Source organism: Notolepis coatsorum, assembly GCF_963971535.1.
Source record: "Notolepis coatsorum genome assembly, chromosome: 18".
Lineage (NCBI taxonomy): Eukaryota > Metazoa > Chordata > Actinopteri > Aulopiformes > Paralepididae > Notolepis > Notolepis coatsorum.
The window spans coordinates 18,572,615-18,591,614 of NC_140182.1; the positions used below are offsets into that span (position 1 = coordinate 18,572,615).

General features: G+C 44.0%; 1 protein-coding gene across 1 annotated transcript in view; it reads right to left on the bottom strand.

Moving 5' to 3' along the window:
* The window catches only part of met (MET proto-oncogene, receptor tyrosine kinase), a gene marked incomplete at both ends in the record, with an annotated part of 44,980 nt that overhangs the window by 11,510 nt on the left and 14,470 nt on the right, over positions 1-19,000 (bottom strand). Inside the window, 6 exon segments of the mRNA XM_084335089.1 lie at positions 630-795; positions 2,385-2,494; positions 3,329-3,510; positions 12,157-12,237; positions 14,828-14,982; positions 14,984-15,101. Of these exon segments, the coding sequence (XP_084191215.1) occupies positions 630-795; positions 2,385-2,494; positions 3,329-3,510; positions 12,157-12,237; positions 14,828-14,982; positions 14,984-15,101 (812 nt within the window).

Below are 19,000 nucleotides of genomic sequence, written 5' to 3' on the forward strand. Positions count from 1 at the left end.
CTTGAGCTTAGGAGTGTGTGTGTGTGTGTGTTAGGGTGTGTGTGTGTGTGTGTGTGTGTCCTCACCACATTTGACTTGGGGGTGAACTTATGTATCTGTAAGAGTGAGTGTATGTGTAAGTGTGTGTTAGTTTGTGTGTGTGTGTGTTAGGGTGTGGCAGATGACCTGGCGTTGGGGCGCCGGCGCTGTTACCCTCTAGCACCGCCGACTTCACACAGAAACTTGAGCTTAGGAGTGTGTGTGTGTGTGTGTTAGGGTGTGTGTGTGTGTGTGTGTGTGTCCTCACCACATTTGACTTGGGGGTGAACTTATGTATCTGTAAGAGTGAGTGTATGTGTAAGTGTGTGTTAGTTTGTGTGTGTGTGTGTTAGGGTGTGTGTTAGGGTGTGAGTGTGTGTGTGTGTTAGGGTGTGTGTGTGTTAGGGTGTGAGTGTGTGTGTGTGTGTTAGGGTGTGTGTGTGTGTGTCCTCGCCATATTTGACTTGGGGGTGAACTTATGTATCTGTAAGAGTGAGTGTCTGTGTAAGTGTGTGTGTGTGTGTGTGAGAGTGTGTGTGTGAGATGAGTGCGTGTGTGTGTGTGTGTGTGTGTTAGGGTGCGTGTGTGTGTGTGTGTGTGTGTGTCCTCACCACGTCTGACTTGGGGGTGAACTTGTGTGTCTGGAGGCTCTCCAGTGCCATCCACTTGACGGGCAGCTTCACCCCGCTCTTGTTGTGGACGCTGTAGTACTCCTTGTCGTACACATCTCTGGCCAGGCCGAAGTCTGCCACCTTCACCGTGTAGCTCTCGTCCAGCCTGCGGAGACGGGGACGCTGCTTCGTCAATCACAGTTCTATCAAACCACAGAGCGATAGACCTCGTTTTGTTCAGGAGATGAGGCCTTTCCAGCGGACATTGCGCTCGTCACCAACGCATTAGACACCGGTATCGAATCCGGCTGTCGGCGTTGCCTCCGGCTTGGGCCGGCCGTCATACTAACTCAATTGGCAGAGTTAGCGGGTGGGAAGTCGATGGGTGGTAATCTGGACGTTGTAAACAGCGACTCCTACAGGTCGGTTGGGGGACGCCTGCACAGCAGAGACAGGAAAATGGCGGGGGCAGTGTGAGCCTCCTACACGTTACTCCTCGCCAAATGAGAGTCCGCGCTGGCAGGTGAAAAGATGCGACTGGCTGCCTACTGTTGTGGAATATATTATCATGTCATTGTGTTGTTTTATCATTTTACAGACTGTTACACTGAGATCAGCGTAATGTGTGTGTGTCTCTTTAAAAGACACACACGATAATCCTAATAATTGTTATTAACTCCTGTAGATGGGAGCCATTTCTGTTGACTTTCAGAATATCCTTGTGTATTAAACTATGTTCTGCCATATAGGCCATACGCCACATAGACCGTTACAATGAGTATTCTATTATAAAGGCCCAGACTATAGGTCACGGGGTTGTGTTTCTTCAGAGCCATAACCCAAGGTTATGGGAACTGTAAGACGGAGCTGTTTTCCTTCCAGGCTATAGCCATAACATAGTCGTATTATTAATTTCTCTAACCAGCCATTTTGTTTCTTCTACGTCATTTCATGTATTTAATTGTATGTCTGACCAGAGCTCTGGGTCATTTTATGGCCAGAGCTAGTGTGAACATGTGGTCTCTGACTTTAAACTGTCCTTTCATTGTGGCCACGGTGAAATAAACTTTTCTATTATAAATAATGACTCAGAATGATTAATATAAATGGCTCATCGTTTTGTCCTTTAATATTTCCCATTACACTACACATGTATCGGAGGGGACATGCGATGGGCTTCTATCCTCCCCACAACCGGCCAGTGGGGGGCACATGCGAGCAACGATCAAGACAGGGGGGGAACGAATTGGCACGGCTAAATTGGGATGGGAGAAAAATAGAAAAAGGGGAGAAAAAGTGGATACAAAAAATATATATATTGAAATCCAAGGCAGCTCTACAGGTTTTAAAATGCCTTTATTTTATGGCTCACATTATTTAGAGAATTTAAAATAAATCGACATGTTTCGGCCTACACAGGGCCTTCATCAGGGTATTGTGTAGGTCGAAACATGTCGGTTTATTTTAAATTCTCTAAATAATGTGAGCCATAAAATAAAGGCATTTTAAAACCTGTAGAGCTGCCTTGGATTTCAACTTTTTTATAACTATAACGAATCCTACCCCGGATTTAATCCAAAGAGCACCTACTACTACTACTACTCCGCGTTACCAGATGACTGCTCTACCTCCTGAGCCACTGTCTCCCCATGACCATGTACGTCTGTATACATGTATGTTTCTAATGATTGTAACATATGGACTGACTAGCCATTGAGCTAAAAGAGATGCAAGCAAGCAAACAGACAAACTCACATGCAGTTCCTGGCGGCGAGATCTCTGTGGACAAACTTCTTGCTGGCCAGATACTCCATCCCTCTGGCCATCTGCAGACCAAAGCCCATCAGGTCCTTCACCGTGGGGTTCTGGAATAAAGACAACACAAGGCTCGAATGGTCCAACGGTTGAATAGAGAGTACAATGGCTACGGAAAGAAGCTTTAAGACCGCTTTGAAAAAGTGGTTAGCGTCTGCCTCTATTTGATTCTCATAGAAGCTATAGGAAGGATGAGTTGTTAAAACTGATAGTGTAATGTGTGTTTACAGATGGATCTTTGATTTTATTATTAATTAGATGGACTGACGGGGAATGCTGTAGATTAATTTAATTTGATTGTGTATTTGGCTTTGACTTGTTTAATGTAGTGAAACTGTGTGGTTTGTTTTTGTATTTTTGTATTTGAGCTTCAGAGTAGCTATACTGGTTCTGCCAGCCCACTGCCCACCATACCCCACCCCCTACCCCCAGAGGTCCACCATACCCCACCCCCTACCCCCAGAGGTCCACCATACCCCACCCCACCCCCTACCCCCAGAGGTCCACCATACCCCACCCCCCAGAGGTCCACAATGGAAATAACTATAAGCCTTGGGCTTTATTGTGTTTTTAATCTTGATGATTTTTTAAATGTATGTATTCCTGCTGGGCAGATTTATACGTATCTTTTATGAATGATCCAATAAATTAAATCAATCAATCAATCATAGCTTGCTTGGAAACGTGGGAAATACAGTAATGTGTATGTAGAATGTGCAGCAAGCTGTTGGATGGAGGAAAAAACATTATTGTAGTGAGTGTGTGGTGCAATGTTAGGTGAACAGTGTTGTAATCGTTTGCATGAATGAATGAATGAATGAATGAATGAATGAATGAATGATGAATGAATGATGAATGGATGAACAATGTGGCGGTGGCCTTACGTGTCCCTCGTCACGGATGAAGTTGCGCAGGTCTCCGTGCTTCATGTAGGGCAGCACCACCAGCGGGGAGCCCACCGGGGGAAGGCAGATGCCTAGCAGGGAGAGGACGTTGGGGTGGCTGAAGTCCTTCATGATGATGCCCTCCTTCAGGAACTGAGATACCTCCTCCAGGTCTGTGATGCCTGGGGTGGGAGGGGAGAGGAGGAGAGAGGAGGGAGGGAGGGAGAGAAGGAGACGGGGGCAGGTAAAGAAGGGATAAAAGACAGTCGAAGGAAGGGTGGATGAAGGAGGAGGAGGAGAGGGAAGAAGAGGAGGAGGAGGAAGGAGAAGAGGGAGGAGAAGGAGGAGGGAGAATAGGAATGTAGGGAGAAGAAAGGGAGGTCAGAGGGGGGGATGGTTTAAATGGAGAGAAAGACAGAGGAGGTTCGAGGGGGCGGGAGGTAGGAGGTCCACAGAGAGGGGGAGGAGTCAGGAGGAGTTGTCTTTCAATGCATGCATTCACTGTTACTGACAAACTGATCCTAATGAGGACTATAGGGTCACAAACCGAACCGCTGAACACGCTAAGAATCCAGCAGTGTTTCGCCTATAGTTTCCCCTCCAATTTGTACATGAGAACATTTGAATTGGAACCCATTCATTCTTTTGAGCCGTGGAACTTTGCATTCCCACGACCACATAAGACAACCAGTGTGATTTCCACCAGCGCATTCCATCAGCGTTACGGCTAATGCTAACAACAATGCACAGCTATTTCAGCTACATGAGTAGAGCGGAAGATCACCGGTTCGAGCCCCGGTCAAGGCTGCTGTCGGATAGTGGTGTTGTTGTCCAGATTGATTGATTGATTGATTGATTGATTGATTGATTGATTGATTGATTGATTGAAAATTGTATTAACAGATTGCAGAATGGGTACAATACAGTACAGCTCAATACACACAATTGTTAAGGGGATGCAGACCAGAGAAAGACTTTCGTCTTGTTTACATCAGGAGCAGGGGGCACTCTGTCCTCTGGACTTGTCAATAACAATGACCCTGTTATGGTGATAGGGACACCGTACAGCTGCGAGTGCCGTCCTTTGACTGAGGCGCTAAACCGAGGTTCTGACTGAATTCGGTCGTTAAAGAACCCAGGACGCCTATCGCAAAGAGTAGGGGGTTCCCCGACGTTCCTAGCCAAATTCCCAATCAGGTCTCTGACATCAAGGCCACCTAATCATCCCTTCCCCTTAATTGACTGATATCAATGAGCCTTTCAGCCATTGTCAAGATTCAAGAGATTTATTTGTCACATACATACACGAGACACGTAGTGAAATGAAGGTGGCCATGCCTGCCTTGATTGTGCAAGAATACAAATAATAATAGAATAACATAGAATAGATAATAAAATAGACAAGATACTAAGATAAAATACAATACAATGCTAAGCTTATGAATGAAAGGTAATGAGTCCTATATACACTACTATACAATATACTATACAATATACAGTTATGTTATACTATACTATACTAACTATACTATACAAAAACAGTTATGTTTTTTAAAGTGACCTTTGCTTTTTCCTAAAGTGACCTGTAGTGTGTTTGTGTGTGAGAGAGTGCAGAAAGTGTGGTGTGTGTGTGTGTGTGTGTGGTTGTGTGTGTGTGTGTGCGTGTGTGTGTGTGTGTGTGTGTGTGTGTGTGTGTGTGTGTGTGTGTGTTCATGTGTGCTTGTGTGTGGAGAGATCATTGTTCAGTGTTCTGATGGCCTGGGGGAAGAAGCTGAGTAGTGTGATGTGTGCCTGGTGCCAGTGTATGGCAGCCATTGAGCGTGCGTAGCCCAAGGTTGGGTGCTACCAGTGGTGGTGGAGGAGGCAATTTCCACCCTACATTGTAAAGCGCTTTGAGTGTCTAGCCTCTTAACACGCATCGAGACGTATATGTCCCCGCGAGCACTTGCGTGCATGTCACTGCACTTTGCGAGCGTCTACCGGCTCGGGCTGCATTTTTCGCCGAACATAGAATATACCGTTCGAAGCATCTATTTGCCACCTCACTCGACCGATTCCGTGCCTCGGCTCTCGAGTTACATGACGATATGTCAAGCGAGCGTCTTTTTACAGGCTGTGCTTCAAATGGCCACGTCGGACAGTATACACTCAAGAACTGACCAGCGAAAATGATTGGTCAATGTTGTAGCCAACGAGTGTCCGCTTCGAATGATACCCCATGGGGGGGGGGGGGGGGGGGGGGGGGGGGGGGGGTGCGAATATAGGAACTAGGTGAAAGTTGACGAGCGAAAATCAGTTGTGACTCAGACTACACAACGCGCGGAGGTGGATGGCAGAAATGGATTTTGGAACTATTTCTTTCTTTTTTTTCCCGGTTTACTAAAACCTCTCTCAAAGACTCATTTCTGAACGGATTTTTATAAAATGTACTACATAAGACTTCAGGCTATGGAACAGCAGTGTTTTCCAGCTCATACCTCTATGCTGGAATAATGGAATCTGGAATCTTGCAACCACTAAAGACAAATGTGAGTACACAAGTTCAAGTTCAGCTCAAGTTCAAACCTCTGTTACTCTATTTCATTAGCACTAGAAGTGATTATCTTTTTTTGCATTATTAACTTCAGAATGTTATCCATTCTGAGACCAGACTTGTGCATGTGCTATAAGTATAAAGTATAAAGCTTTGCAAAACGTTGCCACTTTTCTGCCTGCTTGTTAGGAGGCTAGAAAAGCGGTATATAAATGCAATTAATTATTATTATTAATTATTATTTCCTTCCAGTGTCTTTTTTCCAAAACTGTATGAAACCTTTAAAACAGTCCCTCCAGTCTCAGTCTCAGCCCCTTCAGCTCCAGTCTCAGCCCTTCCAGCCCCTCCAGTCTCAGCCCTTCCAGCCCCTCCAGTCTCAGCCCCTCCTGCCTCAGTCTCAGCCCCTCCAGTCGCAGCCCCTCCTGCTCCAGTCTCAGCCCCCCCTCCAGTCTCAGCCCCTCCAGCTACAGTCATCATCAGGACCCTACATCATCTAGTCTCCAGACAGTCTGAGCAGGTTCAGCAGTGACCTCCGACCTCCACCACATTCCCATTAGCCAATCCCATCACTGCCTCTGGTGTCAGTGCACTTTAGCCTCGTGGCTATATGCTATAATCTGGTTAGACCTGGAATCTCTTTATGTCCACAGAAAACAGCTGATTAGCCTTTTCACTAACTCACTTGAGGTTACACTAGTCTAGAGGCAGAAAGAAATTTCTGGGATGGAATTATATGAGTATGTTCACGTTTTGTCTATATATCTGTCTTGCTGACGACATTCTCCCTGTGGAATTGAGAAAGTCTATCCATCTATCCATCCATCTATCCATCTATCCATCTATCCATCTATCCATCTATCCATCTATCTATCTATCTATCTATCTATCTATCTATCTATCTATCTATCTATCTATCTATCTATCTATCTATCTATCTATCGATCTATCGATCTATCGGTCAGGCTACGACAAAAGATTACACCATCTCTGTTGCTTTAGCACAACGGTGAGCAGAAAACCAACCGAACCAACAGAGACAATGACAGGGTGCCTTGGGAAATCACTACACACACAATGCCAAGCCACTGAACTCAATGACTCAATGACAAGTCCAATAACAGATCTCAGGAGACACACTGACCTCCCTCAGAACCCCCAAACCCATCCACGGACACAGCGGTGGGTCCTCCTGTCCTATAGTTCCCCTCCATGTAGCGTTGCCTCATATCTCCAGGCAGCATTAATCTCTCTGGTCAAAGTGACATGTTACACGATTAGGGACGAGCCTAATGCCATCCGCGCCCTCGGCAGCCCATCCGTCAGCATCGTCTCCGACGGGGCACTCCCCCGAGGAGCTCGCTCAGGAGGACCTTCCGATAAGATACGCTCCTCTAATGTTATTGATGTGATGTGATGTCATACGGGAGCTATGTGATTTGAATGGACATCGGACGACAGAAAGTTGAACAATTATTACACTCGGATGGGAGCGTGTGGGTTTGGGTTAACGGCAGGTTGGGTAATCTCTGCCTTTTTACTTTGCTCCCCAATTTTGTTGTTATGTCAATTCCCTTCCTGGCCGTTGCGCTACCCTGATGTCAGTCCGGGGAGGGTGTAGATCATCACATGCCTCCTCTGATACACCTGGAGTCACCAGCAGCTTCTTTTCACCCGACAGCGAGAAGTTTCACTGGGAGAATGGAACGCAAGTGGAGGTTCACGCTGTCTCCTCCCAGATCCCCACCCTGATGAACATGCCAGTAGGAGTCGCTATTGCAACGACCAGGGCCCTATTCCCCGTACCTGGTTCAACTAAGTCGATCAAGAGTCCCATTATCCAGATTCAGTTAACCCGATGTTTGAAGCCGGGATTTTCCTGTTCCTCGAAGGTGGATTCAGTCTCGTTAACTCGAACCAGACTTGAGACCCAGGATAAGTGCGCGCGGCCGCTTCAGTTGAAAAGCCAGCACTTATCGATAGCAGAGATCCTGATTTTCTAACGGCATTGATTGATTAATTGATTTAAAACTTTATTATCAGATTGCAGTACGGCTCAATCGCCTCGCCGACAAGTTAAATGCGTTATCTATAGGCTAATTTTAAGTCCCTCATTACCTCAATCAATCAGATTATATTTCTTTAAACTTGCCTGCTGGCAGTAGGTTTATGGATTGAATAATCAAATGAGATCTTGCTAGCGAAAATAATTAGTTAAACTGTTATACAGAATAAGGATACGGCTCTCTTACCCATTGATTGATGTATGGTGGATCTTTTACTTATCTGCACTGTGGTGTAACGGTGTCTTCTTTTGACTTTCACGCAGACGACCGGGGTTCGAATCCTAGTCTTTTCCTTCTTTTTGCAATGTAGGAATAATTCAATTTGGTGCACGTTGAGAGCTATATAAAGAATGACATCCTCAATGCATGTAGATTTATAATATTTTAACTTAAAACTAGGCTACTTTTGCGTATAATCATTAATATTATATTCCAAAAAATTATATTGGAAACGCGGGGTTTCGAACACCGGTCGCCCGGTTGCCAGGTTTGAGCACTACCGCTGCGCCACTGTGCCAGACGGGATAGATTCATTGTTTATACATTAATGAACGAGAGACCCGTGTTTAGAATATTTTTTCTTTTGAATGAAGTTTTATCTCTTTATTCTCAAATGCATTAATGTGACGTCAACGGCTCATTCAATTTCTCAAATCCGTCAAACAGCGCATCTCATCAGACATTTTAATCCCAGTTACAATATCACACAAAATCCACAATCCACGCATAGACACTTCAATTTTATGCTTGAATGAAACAAAATCCAGGCGCTCCTCTCCTTCCTCGCTCCTCATCCACAGCGGAGAATATGAAAGGAATCAGAGCCAAACGAGCGATAGGTTTCAATCATTAAGGATATCCCCGCGGGATTCACATTTGCAATGCTGCGCGTTGTTAAAATAACCACATAATGTGTACATCGCACCTAGCGAGCGCCACGGTATATATAACGTGCATTATTTAGGACAAAGTGAATTTAGTATCAGCATTTTGGGTCTATTTTACATTTCAAAAGCCCCCTCTGGAAGAATGGAGCACAAAAACGTAATTCAGAATGGTATAATGCAGATCCTAGACTGTGAGAATCATTTCAGGAAACGAGCTGTCACTTCTTTGCGGGGGCGTGGCCATGGTTCATCCGGCTAACTGAAGTTAACCCTGCTCCCGACCAGGCTCAAACTTTTTGATCTGTTGTCATGGTGATTTAGACAATCGAGCTTCGGGGAATGGGAAGGTCCGGCTTAAGTCAGGCTTGACCGAAAGTTATCCGGCTAACTCAGTTATCCAGGTACGGGGAACGGGGCCCAGGACTGATACTCCACCGGCTTCCCACCTGCAAACACTGCCAACTGTGTTTGTAGGGACGACTGACCAAGCGGGAGGGAGGTACCGCTGGACGTTCAGCCCCAATTCAACCCGGACCTGTGGCAGGCGAGCGGTTAGACCTTATTTCTGTTGTTGAGACGTTGTACAGGAACGGGTCTTCACTGGGTCTTAGATAGTTATTTAGTCAATTAGACCTTTTATTATCATAATGAATAAATGAGTTATTTGTAAAATGGTCAAATGGTTTGCATTTATGTAGCGGTTTTAACCAAAGCGCTTTACAACTGGGTGAATGTCTTACATTCACCACATTCACTCACGCGTTCACACACCGACGGCGGAGGCAACCATGCAAGGTGCCGACCTGCTCAACGGAAGCAGTTAGGGGTTCAGTGTCTTGCTCAAGGACACTTTGACACACTGCCCGGGAGGAGCCAGAATCGAACCGGGAACCTTACATTTACATTTACATTTAGTCATTTAGCTGACGCTTTTATCCAAAGCAACTTACAAGTTCTGTACAGGAAGGGCACAACTCTATCAGCTGAGTAACAATGTTCAGTAACCTTCCGATTACCAGACGACTGCTCTACCTCCTGATCCACTGTCACCCCCAATACAGTATTCAACAAATGGCTCACTGGGTCTTAGATAGTTAAGACTAGATAGTTAAGACCTTATTTAGTCAATTTGTCTTTTTATTATCATGCTGAATGAGTTATAGTATTCAACTAATGGGTCACTGGGTCTTAGATAGTTAAGACCTTATCTAATCAATTAGTCTTTTTATTATCATGCTGAATGAGTTATAGTATTCAACTAATGGGTTACTGGGGCTTAGATAGTTAAGACTAGATATTTAAGACCTTATTTAGTCAATTAGTCTTTTTATTATCATGTTGAATGAGGTTACATTATTTCTGGAAAATGAGCACATCTCTGACATCACAATAAGATTGGTCATCCAATATTCTTCCAACGGTCTTTAATAAACCCTGGACGTCCTTCTCCGTGACTCTATTTAATTGCAGAAGCACAGAAACATGGGAGGCTCAATTTTACAGATTTGTCAAACGTATGGACTATTCCATTACTCAATACAAATACAAGATATCCTTCGGTCGTGTAATCACAGGGAAATCAATACAGAACTGACAATACCGTCAGACACAACACAAAGCACCTTATTGACGGGGGGGGGGGGCAATTGGAGCACCATGATGAATCATCCATTAAGGGGGAACTGCGAGCAGTTTAATAATTCATACATGTTATGCCTGTTAGTCTGAGACACTGACAACGCCCATGGGATTGTTCTGAGGTAACAGGTAACATTTCTGTCTCCAGAATAGAGAACACTACAGTGAAAGTAGTTTTTTTTATGCTTTTCAAATGTGATTGTGAAAGTGAGTTACAATTATGAGGTCAAACACTCTGTATTGGGACTAGGCATCAACAACATCATTACGTATCAACATCAATTTAGCCAGTTGTTAAATTAGGTGTGTATGAACATATGTGTGGGCATATAGTAGCGTACAGTTAGGTATTCTGAGCTATTTCACATAGTTGATATTGGAGCTTGTCTTGTGTGTGTATATGTACTAGTCCACGTCTCTAGACCTTTGTCCTGTTTACTTGTAATGTTGTGATGTAAGTATTATGTTTCTGTGTGTGTACTAGTCCTTTGTCATGTTTACTTGTAATGTTATGATGTAAGTATTATGTTTCTGTGTGTGTACTAGTCCTTTGTCATGTTTACTTGTAATGTTATGATGTAAGTATTATGTTTCTGTGTGTGTACTAGTCCTTTGTCATGTTTACTTGTAATGTTGTGATGTAAGTATTATGTTTCTGTGTGTGTACTAGTCCTTTGTCATGTTTACTTGTAATGTTGTGATGTAAGTATTATGTTTCTGTGTGTGTACTAGTCCTTTGTCATGTTTACTTGTAATGTTATGATGTAAGTATTATGTTTCTGTGTGTGTACTAGTCCTTTGTCATATTTACTTGCAATGTTATGATGTAAGTATAAATACATTTTTAGTTTTTCAGTTTTTTTTGTTATATGCCCTAATCATTTGGCATAAGATATTGATGCATTTGTTTGGCTATTGTGTCACAAAGTAAATAAACTCGTTTTGAAACGGTGACCGCTTTGTCATTGTGTATGTTTAATGTAGACCTTTTCTTATTTGTATGACATGAGCTCAGACTCAACCTTGAGGACTTGGACTCGGGTAATGGGGGGGGGACTCGACTCGGGCTCTTCTTTGGTGACTCGGACTCGGACCCGAACACTGGGGACTCGAGACTCGACTCGGACTCGAGATTTAGTGACTCGGACCCGAACACTGGGGGACTCGAGACTCGACTCGGACTCGAGATTTAGTGACTCGACTACAACACTGGCGGCTCATGTTCACAACATACAGTAATATCGACTGAACTTTCTCGCCGGGCCATGGAGACAACATTACAACTAGGGATGCTCGATATTGGCTTTTTTACCGATACCGATATACCGATATTGTCCAACTCTTAATTTCCGATACCGATATCAACCGATACCGATATATCCAGGGTTCCCCCCTCCAAAAAATTGAATAATTTCAGGTAATTAACATTACATATCTCTTGTTGTGGAATTAACACAACATTATGCATACTTTTGACAATAAATAAAATCATAATTTGTTCTTACTTGCTTGCCTGGGTAAATAAAGGTTATAGAAATGTAAAAAAAAAAAAAAAAAAAAAAATGACAGATACCGATATTTTCCGATATCACATTTTAATGCCGATATCGGCCGATAATATCGGTAGGCCGATAATATCGGACATCCCTAATTATCACTCTTCATTTTAGGTGGCGTTCCCCTTTAATTAAAGGCCCCCGTACTCACGGTTCAGGGACTTGACGGCACAGTGCTGCTTCTGCCCGTCCGGCTGCAGCAGAGTCCCGTGAAACACGCAGCCAAAGTGACCTGCAGGGAGCGACCACGGCAGAATGCATTAGTCAGCATTAGTCAGTAAGTTATTGTTATTATTCAACTTGCGGGACACGTTAATTCACTCAAGTTCCCGTCACCCTCGCACTAAATCTCCTTACCGCAGGGAACCTAGCACCCCGGGGATTATTCATTAATAACAGGAACAGAGCTAATATCCCCCCCCCCCCCCCCCCCCCCCACTGCGTCTGACTTATTATGCCATTATTGAATTATATCTCCTCTTTTTAAAGACCCGAGGGCTGCACCCCTTAGATTTGCAAGGGGGTGTCAGAATGAACGAGCGTGGAGAAGCCGCTCCGCTGCTCCCCAATCACGGCCTGCCCAGATGGGCGAGGGTGTCGGGTTGCGGGGGGGGGGGCTCCAAACAATGTCGCCTCGGAATACTAGCCGGGAAACAAATCATCCAAAAAAATAAAAAGAGCTTCAGAGTCCAGAGGCTCTTTTCTCTGAGGGCTTATTCAAAGGGGGAGGGGGGAGTGGGTGTGTGTGTGTGTGTGTGTGTGTGTGGGGGGGGGGGGGGGGGGGGGGGTTGTGACATTGTCCCATCGCTATGGGGATATGGAAGCTTACTCTCTCTCTCTCCAACTTTGTGTTGAATTTGATACACTATAGGCTTGTGAGCAGCCTACTTAAAACCACACAATATAAGGTGATTTTACGTCTGAATGTCATACTTGCGGTTTGATAATGTGGGCAATTAAGTTCTTTGTGGGATTGACTTCTAGCTTTGCACAGTGTCATGCCTGTGGCTTTTAAATCACCATTTAAATCCTCATCAGGCTCTACAGCAGGACGCAGGTGTGTGAATCCTAGTGTGTTTGTGTGTGTGTGTGTGTGTGTGTGTGTATGTGTTTTCTTATTTTATTTTATTTTATAAATTAAAGGTTTTTTGGAGCAGTATGCAGATTCTATATCATTTTCTCTATTATAAAGTGTTACCGCCACTATATTTATATTCGCAAATTACAAATAAGAAGTTAATACATTGGAATAAGGTTATTATAGAGTGTTGCCTCCACTATATTTATTTCTTAAGTTATAGATTAGATTAGATTAGATTCAAATGTATTGCCAATCATACAGCACAAGTACAGTACAACGAAAAAATTACTTTGGCATCGAACCAGAGTGCAAATGTAACAATAAAGTGCAATAAGTAATATACAATGTACAGGTGATTCAACTGGGTATAACATATATAAATGTGTACTACTGAGTGTATTGCTGATCAGATGTATGTACAGAGTTGTAGTATTAATATGTACAGTGATACAGGTATAAAGTACGGTCGTAGTCATACTGGCCAGCAGCGTAACTAGTAAGTTGGGGCGACAGTGGCTCAGGAGGTAGAGCCGGTGGTAACCCGATCTGAGGTTCCCGGTTCGATTCCCGCCCCTCCCCGGGGTAGCGTGTCGAAGTGTCCTTGAGCAAGACACTTAACCCCCTAATTGCTCCCGATGTGCAGGTTTGACACCTTGCATGGTCGCCTCTGCCATCGGTGTGTGAATGTGTGAGTGAATGTGAAGGAACTTAATTGGATCAAATCGATATATAAATAAATTTACCATTTACGATTAGTAGTAAGACTCTTACAGACACACACTGCCACTTCACAAACTCACAGCCACTTTACTTTACTGCCATTATTTATTTTAGTTTACATTATATTAGTTTACTGCCATATCTATCATCTCACTGCCACTTTACTGACATTATTGTATTCTACTGCCATTATTTATCAGTTATACTTAAGTACCACTGCTGCTAAAAAAAGATTTGCACTAAGTTCTCTTTTGCCTCCTATATTTATTTCAATCATAATTCTTTTTGCCACCGTTTATACTAGGGGTGGGGGAAAAAAATCTATACGTAGTAGTATCGCGATACTTTGCGTGGCGATACTGTATCGATATTTAATTATTCATTTTTTTTTTTTTTTTTTTTTATGTTTGTATAAGGAAGTTGCATTGTTCATTTCAATACCTGTAATAGTACAGTAGTCCACACACACGCACACATGTGCATTCAGTTAAGTTGGAATATGACTGTAATACAAACAGTTCAGTTTTATCAGGTACATGCAACACAGATTACAGTGTTTACATTTGTCTGCTTGAGAAAATACCATGTTCTGCAATAAAAAAATTTGAAGTGAGATGAACAGACTGAACTTTATTTTATTAGATAAAACATGTTGACAAAGTTTTACTTTGCAGTTGAAAAAAGGTAATAAATTACATTTTAATTATTTTTTGCAATACTCAGCGTATCGCGATATATTTAGTATCGCAATAGTATCGCATCGTGAGGTCTCTGGCGATTCCCACCCCTAGTTTATACTGTATATATAGTCCTGTATAGTGTATGCACATCGTGTCCCATATGTTACTTATGTTTATAGTGTCCTATACTTTTTGTTTATATTAGATTTTTTTTTATATACACCGTGGGAAGGGGGAAACGTAATGTCCTTTCTCCGTATGTCTTGCGCATTATGAGAAGCGACAATAAAGCTGACCTTGACTTTGACTCTATGTGACCTCTAGGGTCGCCGGTGACTGACCTCTGCCGATGACCTGGTGGAGGTGGAGCAGGAGCTGCTCCGGGGCGATCACCACGTGCTGCACCTCCTTCAGGAGCTCCGGGGGCAGGCAGGACGGGTCGATGTGCACCGGGGCCATCAGCAGGGGAGACACCAGCTCGCCCTCCGCCCCCGTGCAGGCCCAGGCCCATGCCCGCCCCCAGCACCCCCAGCCTGGGGGACAGTAGCTCCCCGTTGCCCCCGTAGATGGGGGGAGCGGCCCCTCGGCACGTCTCCGGCCTCTCCGCGCCCTGGTCTGGAGGGAGGGAGGGAGAGAGACGGGGAGCGTTAAAAAAGGTCAAAGGTCAAAGTGACTGTAAAGGGAAAGGGCCCGGAGAGGCCCGGCTGAGTACAAAGACGGAGAGAAACCCGACGCTGGTACTTGACATGGACGCTGGCGGAACCACAGAAGGATGGGGGAGAAGCTCATTTATCAAAGCACACAATAACGTCAATATACGCAACATGTTTTAGAACGTGGTGTTTTCAATTTTCAAAACTCATTTCTACTTAACCCTTTCACTACCGCGCGCTACCACACCATTTAACCCTTTCACTGCGACGATACAGAAGGTTAACCCTTTCACTGTGTTGACAGAATTCAACTATAGGGCGACAATAATGTGGTCAAGAGGCATGGTTTCTATCTTGAGCCTGAACTGGCGTGCCTTCTTTTATTCACATGGTAAGCAGCAGTAACACAAGTCTTCTCTCTCTGAGAGACATTGGGGGAGAGAACGAAAGGGGTGGATACCTTTCCTTTTATAGTTGCCATGAGGTAGAGTACCTGGGTGGCTCCGCCTAGAGCGCCCTCTGGTGGGAACAGATATATATACAACTAGACCAGGGGTGGCCAACCAGTCAGAGACTAAGAGCCACAAAAATGACTGTGGTACCACAAAGAGCCACACCATATACCAGCGTTTCTCAACCTTTTTTTTCAGTCACGGCACCCTTCATGTGTTTATAGGTCTCACCCTCTGGCCTCTGAAGTTGCTAATGTCTTTTTTATTTGGGCCTCACAGGGTTAAAAGTACCCTGTGAGACCCACGGTTGCAAAATTACAAAATCACTTTTAGCCATTTAAAAAAATAATGTTTATTTAAAAATTTTTAAAGGGGAACTATTTTACTATTTCTTTCACTATTTGGGCACTTTTACACAATTCCTGTGAGTCTATGGAACACCTAGGTTTTTTTCCAAAAAAAATTCATTGTTTTGTATTTCTAATCAAGTACTAAAAACCAAATGTTTCTACCTCAAGATCTTAAGCCGTTTTGAGGCTGGGCGCCAACCACTGTGTGGCCTGGTGCCAACTGCCACATCAACTGCCATATTATTATGCAGCTGAGAAATCTCTGACATCACAGATATGCACATTTTCAGATGACTCAGTTCAGTGAGGGTGAATATTGTGAGAGGAGAATTGGAAGAATGCGCCAATATGAGAATTAGAGACATATATCCTATTAATATAAGTCCACATAGCTAAGAAACAATGGTAAACACTGAAAAAGGCCATTTATAAGATAGTTCCCCTTTAAGCACATGTATAGTCAATTGGTCCTGTTGTTCAGCCTCACAATGCTATTTTATAGTAAATGTGTTTATATGTCCCACCCTCTGGCCTCTGAAGTTGCTAATTTCTTTTAATTGGGCCTCACAGGTTAACCTCTTAAGCCCGAGATATACAGTAAAAGTGTATATTTTCAGCATTACGTTTGTTTACCAATTATTTTAACTGTTATTAGTGAAATATAAGATTATAGAAATCTCAGGGCATTGAGTCGGAAACCGGCGCATATTGACAGGAGGAAGTGGCACAGCCAAAAGTGAGTGTAGTCTTTTGAAGGAAGAGACTCAGGGCTTTCAAATTTCGAAAAACTACCCTACCCAGCTCACACCAGCCCCTGTCAATCATCTGACTTCTGGATTTACTTTTTAATTTCTCTTATTTTTTCGGATTATCTCCCACAAACCTGAACGTTATTGCCATAAAACAGAACGCAGTTCGTTTCTCTACCTTTCTGTGAATGTCTTGCAAAAAACGGTGTTGCAATATGATGAAAAATGGTGGAGAAATTTACATTATAAAAAAGATGCAGAATTCAGTACTGTATCTACAAAACCTTCTGTTTAATCATCTTCCCTTTATTCATTTGCTTAGATTTTTCAGGTCTGGTCAATTTTAGCATGGTGTTATTCACAGTCAAAGATAATTCTTTTTTAAATAGAATGATATTCTCCTTTGGTTCATTACAATTTACTCAAGCCTAGTAACAGACACACTATTTCTGACACTGATCCATATATGTCCCTAGATTCAGATACCAAGAACATGCAAATGGACCATTTAAAAAAAAATGTAAATGTTTATTCTACGTCCTTATGGAATGAGTGACGTAAAAAAAAGTAAAAAAAAAAAAAAAAGTAAAAAAAAAATTTAAATTTTTTTTTTTTTTTTGTATGGATGGAAGAGCCGCACATTGACGGGCAAAGAGCCGCATGCGGCTCGCGAGCCGCGGGTTGGCCACCCCTGAACTAGACAATCACTGGTGGAGACAATTATATATGCAGGTAAACAGTTACTAGTGTAAACAGCCATATGTACAGTTAGACAGTTTACTAACAATCCTACACAGAGCCTCTGATCTCAACACACTGCCACACTACTACAGAACAGTCAGTAGTGTGGTAGTGAAAGGATTATTAACCTTCTGTAGTGTGGTAGTGAAAGGGTTCAAATTAGATCACACTGAGCCTCTTGAAACAGAAGCATATTCTGTGTTTTAACTAAATCGGGGGCCACGGTATTTAATACACCTTTTTAACCCTTTACACGTGTGGGAATATTGATACGCGAGGCCATTGTGTGTAGATTTTTTTCAAATGATTAAAAAAAAAAGAAAATGCCATGGGATATAAGGTTACAGTGAACCCACACCGACGGGCTGCTAAACGGGTAACTATGTCCTCTGTTGACTTTCAGAGACAAACGTCTGTCTCTCTCTCTACACCTGAACCAAATCACTGCAAACCCCCCCTTGAGCACATGCATTAGTTCATTAGTCAGCCGGCCCTCTTATGTGTTCGCCTCAGAGGCTGTTAGCAAAGGGGGGAAATTGCTCCAGCCATCAGTATCACGTAACCAAAAGGAAGACCCCCTTACACCCCCAGGACACACGTTCGACGAGAACCCACCCCAGCAGAGGAGCTCGGAAACCAGAGCCATGCAGACTCCAATAACCCCCCTCTGGTTGTGGAGGTATTTTGCTCTATACGCTTGTGCTCTTTGGCGGTAAGTAACAGAAGCCACAAAAATGTTACTTTGCAACACAGGACCCCCCCCCCCGCCAGGTCTTCTGGATCACAGGACCGGTGTGTAGGGTAAGGCGGTGACCGCTGTGGAGGGTATAAGGCTGCGTTTCACCGGGTCCTTTTTTCAAGGACAAAGAGATCTATGCAGCCACTTCACTGTCCTCGGAGAGAGGCGAGGGTCTCCATGTCTCACAGTTAAATGATTGTGGTTAATGTTAGATTATCGCCAGAGGCTATACGAGCATAGAGGGAATCCTCCTCTGGACGGACTCTCTCTCCCTCGCTCTCTCTCTCCTTCTCCCCCCCTCTCTCTCTCTCTTTCTGTCTCTTTCTCTCTGTCTCCTCTCTCTCCCTCTCTCCCTCTCTCCCCCCCCTCTCTCTCTCTCTCTCTCCCTCCCCCCTCTCTCCCTCTCCCCCCCTCGCTCTCTCCCTCTCCCCCCCCCTCTCTCTCTCTCCCTCCTCGCTCTCTCCCTCTCCCCCCCCCCTCTCTCTCTCCCTCCCCCCTCTCTCTCCCTCCCCCTCTCCCTCTCCCCCTCCCCCCCTCTATCTCCCTCTCTCCCCCCCCCTCTCTCCCTCTCTCCCTCCCCCCTCTCTTTCTCTCTCCCTCTCTCTCTCCCCCCCCTCTGGGGGCAGGCAAACATGAACTCAATGACTTCACTCCAGGGTTGGGTACCAGGAACCAACATAATATACTACCTGGACCGAATCAGATCCAGGCACTTGTTGTACTGTAAGAATTGTTGTGTGTGTAAGGTAAGAGGCTCCGGTTGCTTCGTGGTTTTGCCACTGGATTTGCAATTCAAAAGATACCCAACCCTACTTATTTCCATAGTTAGT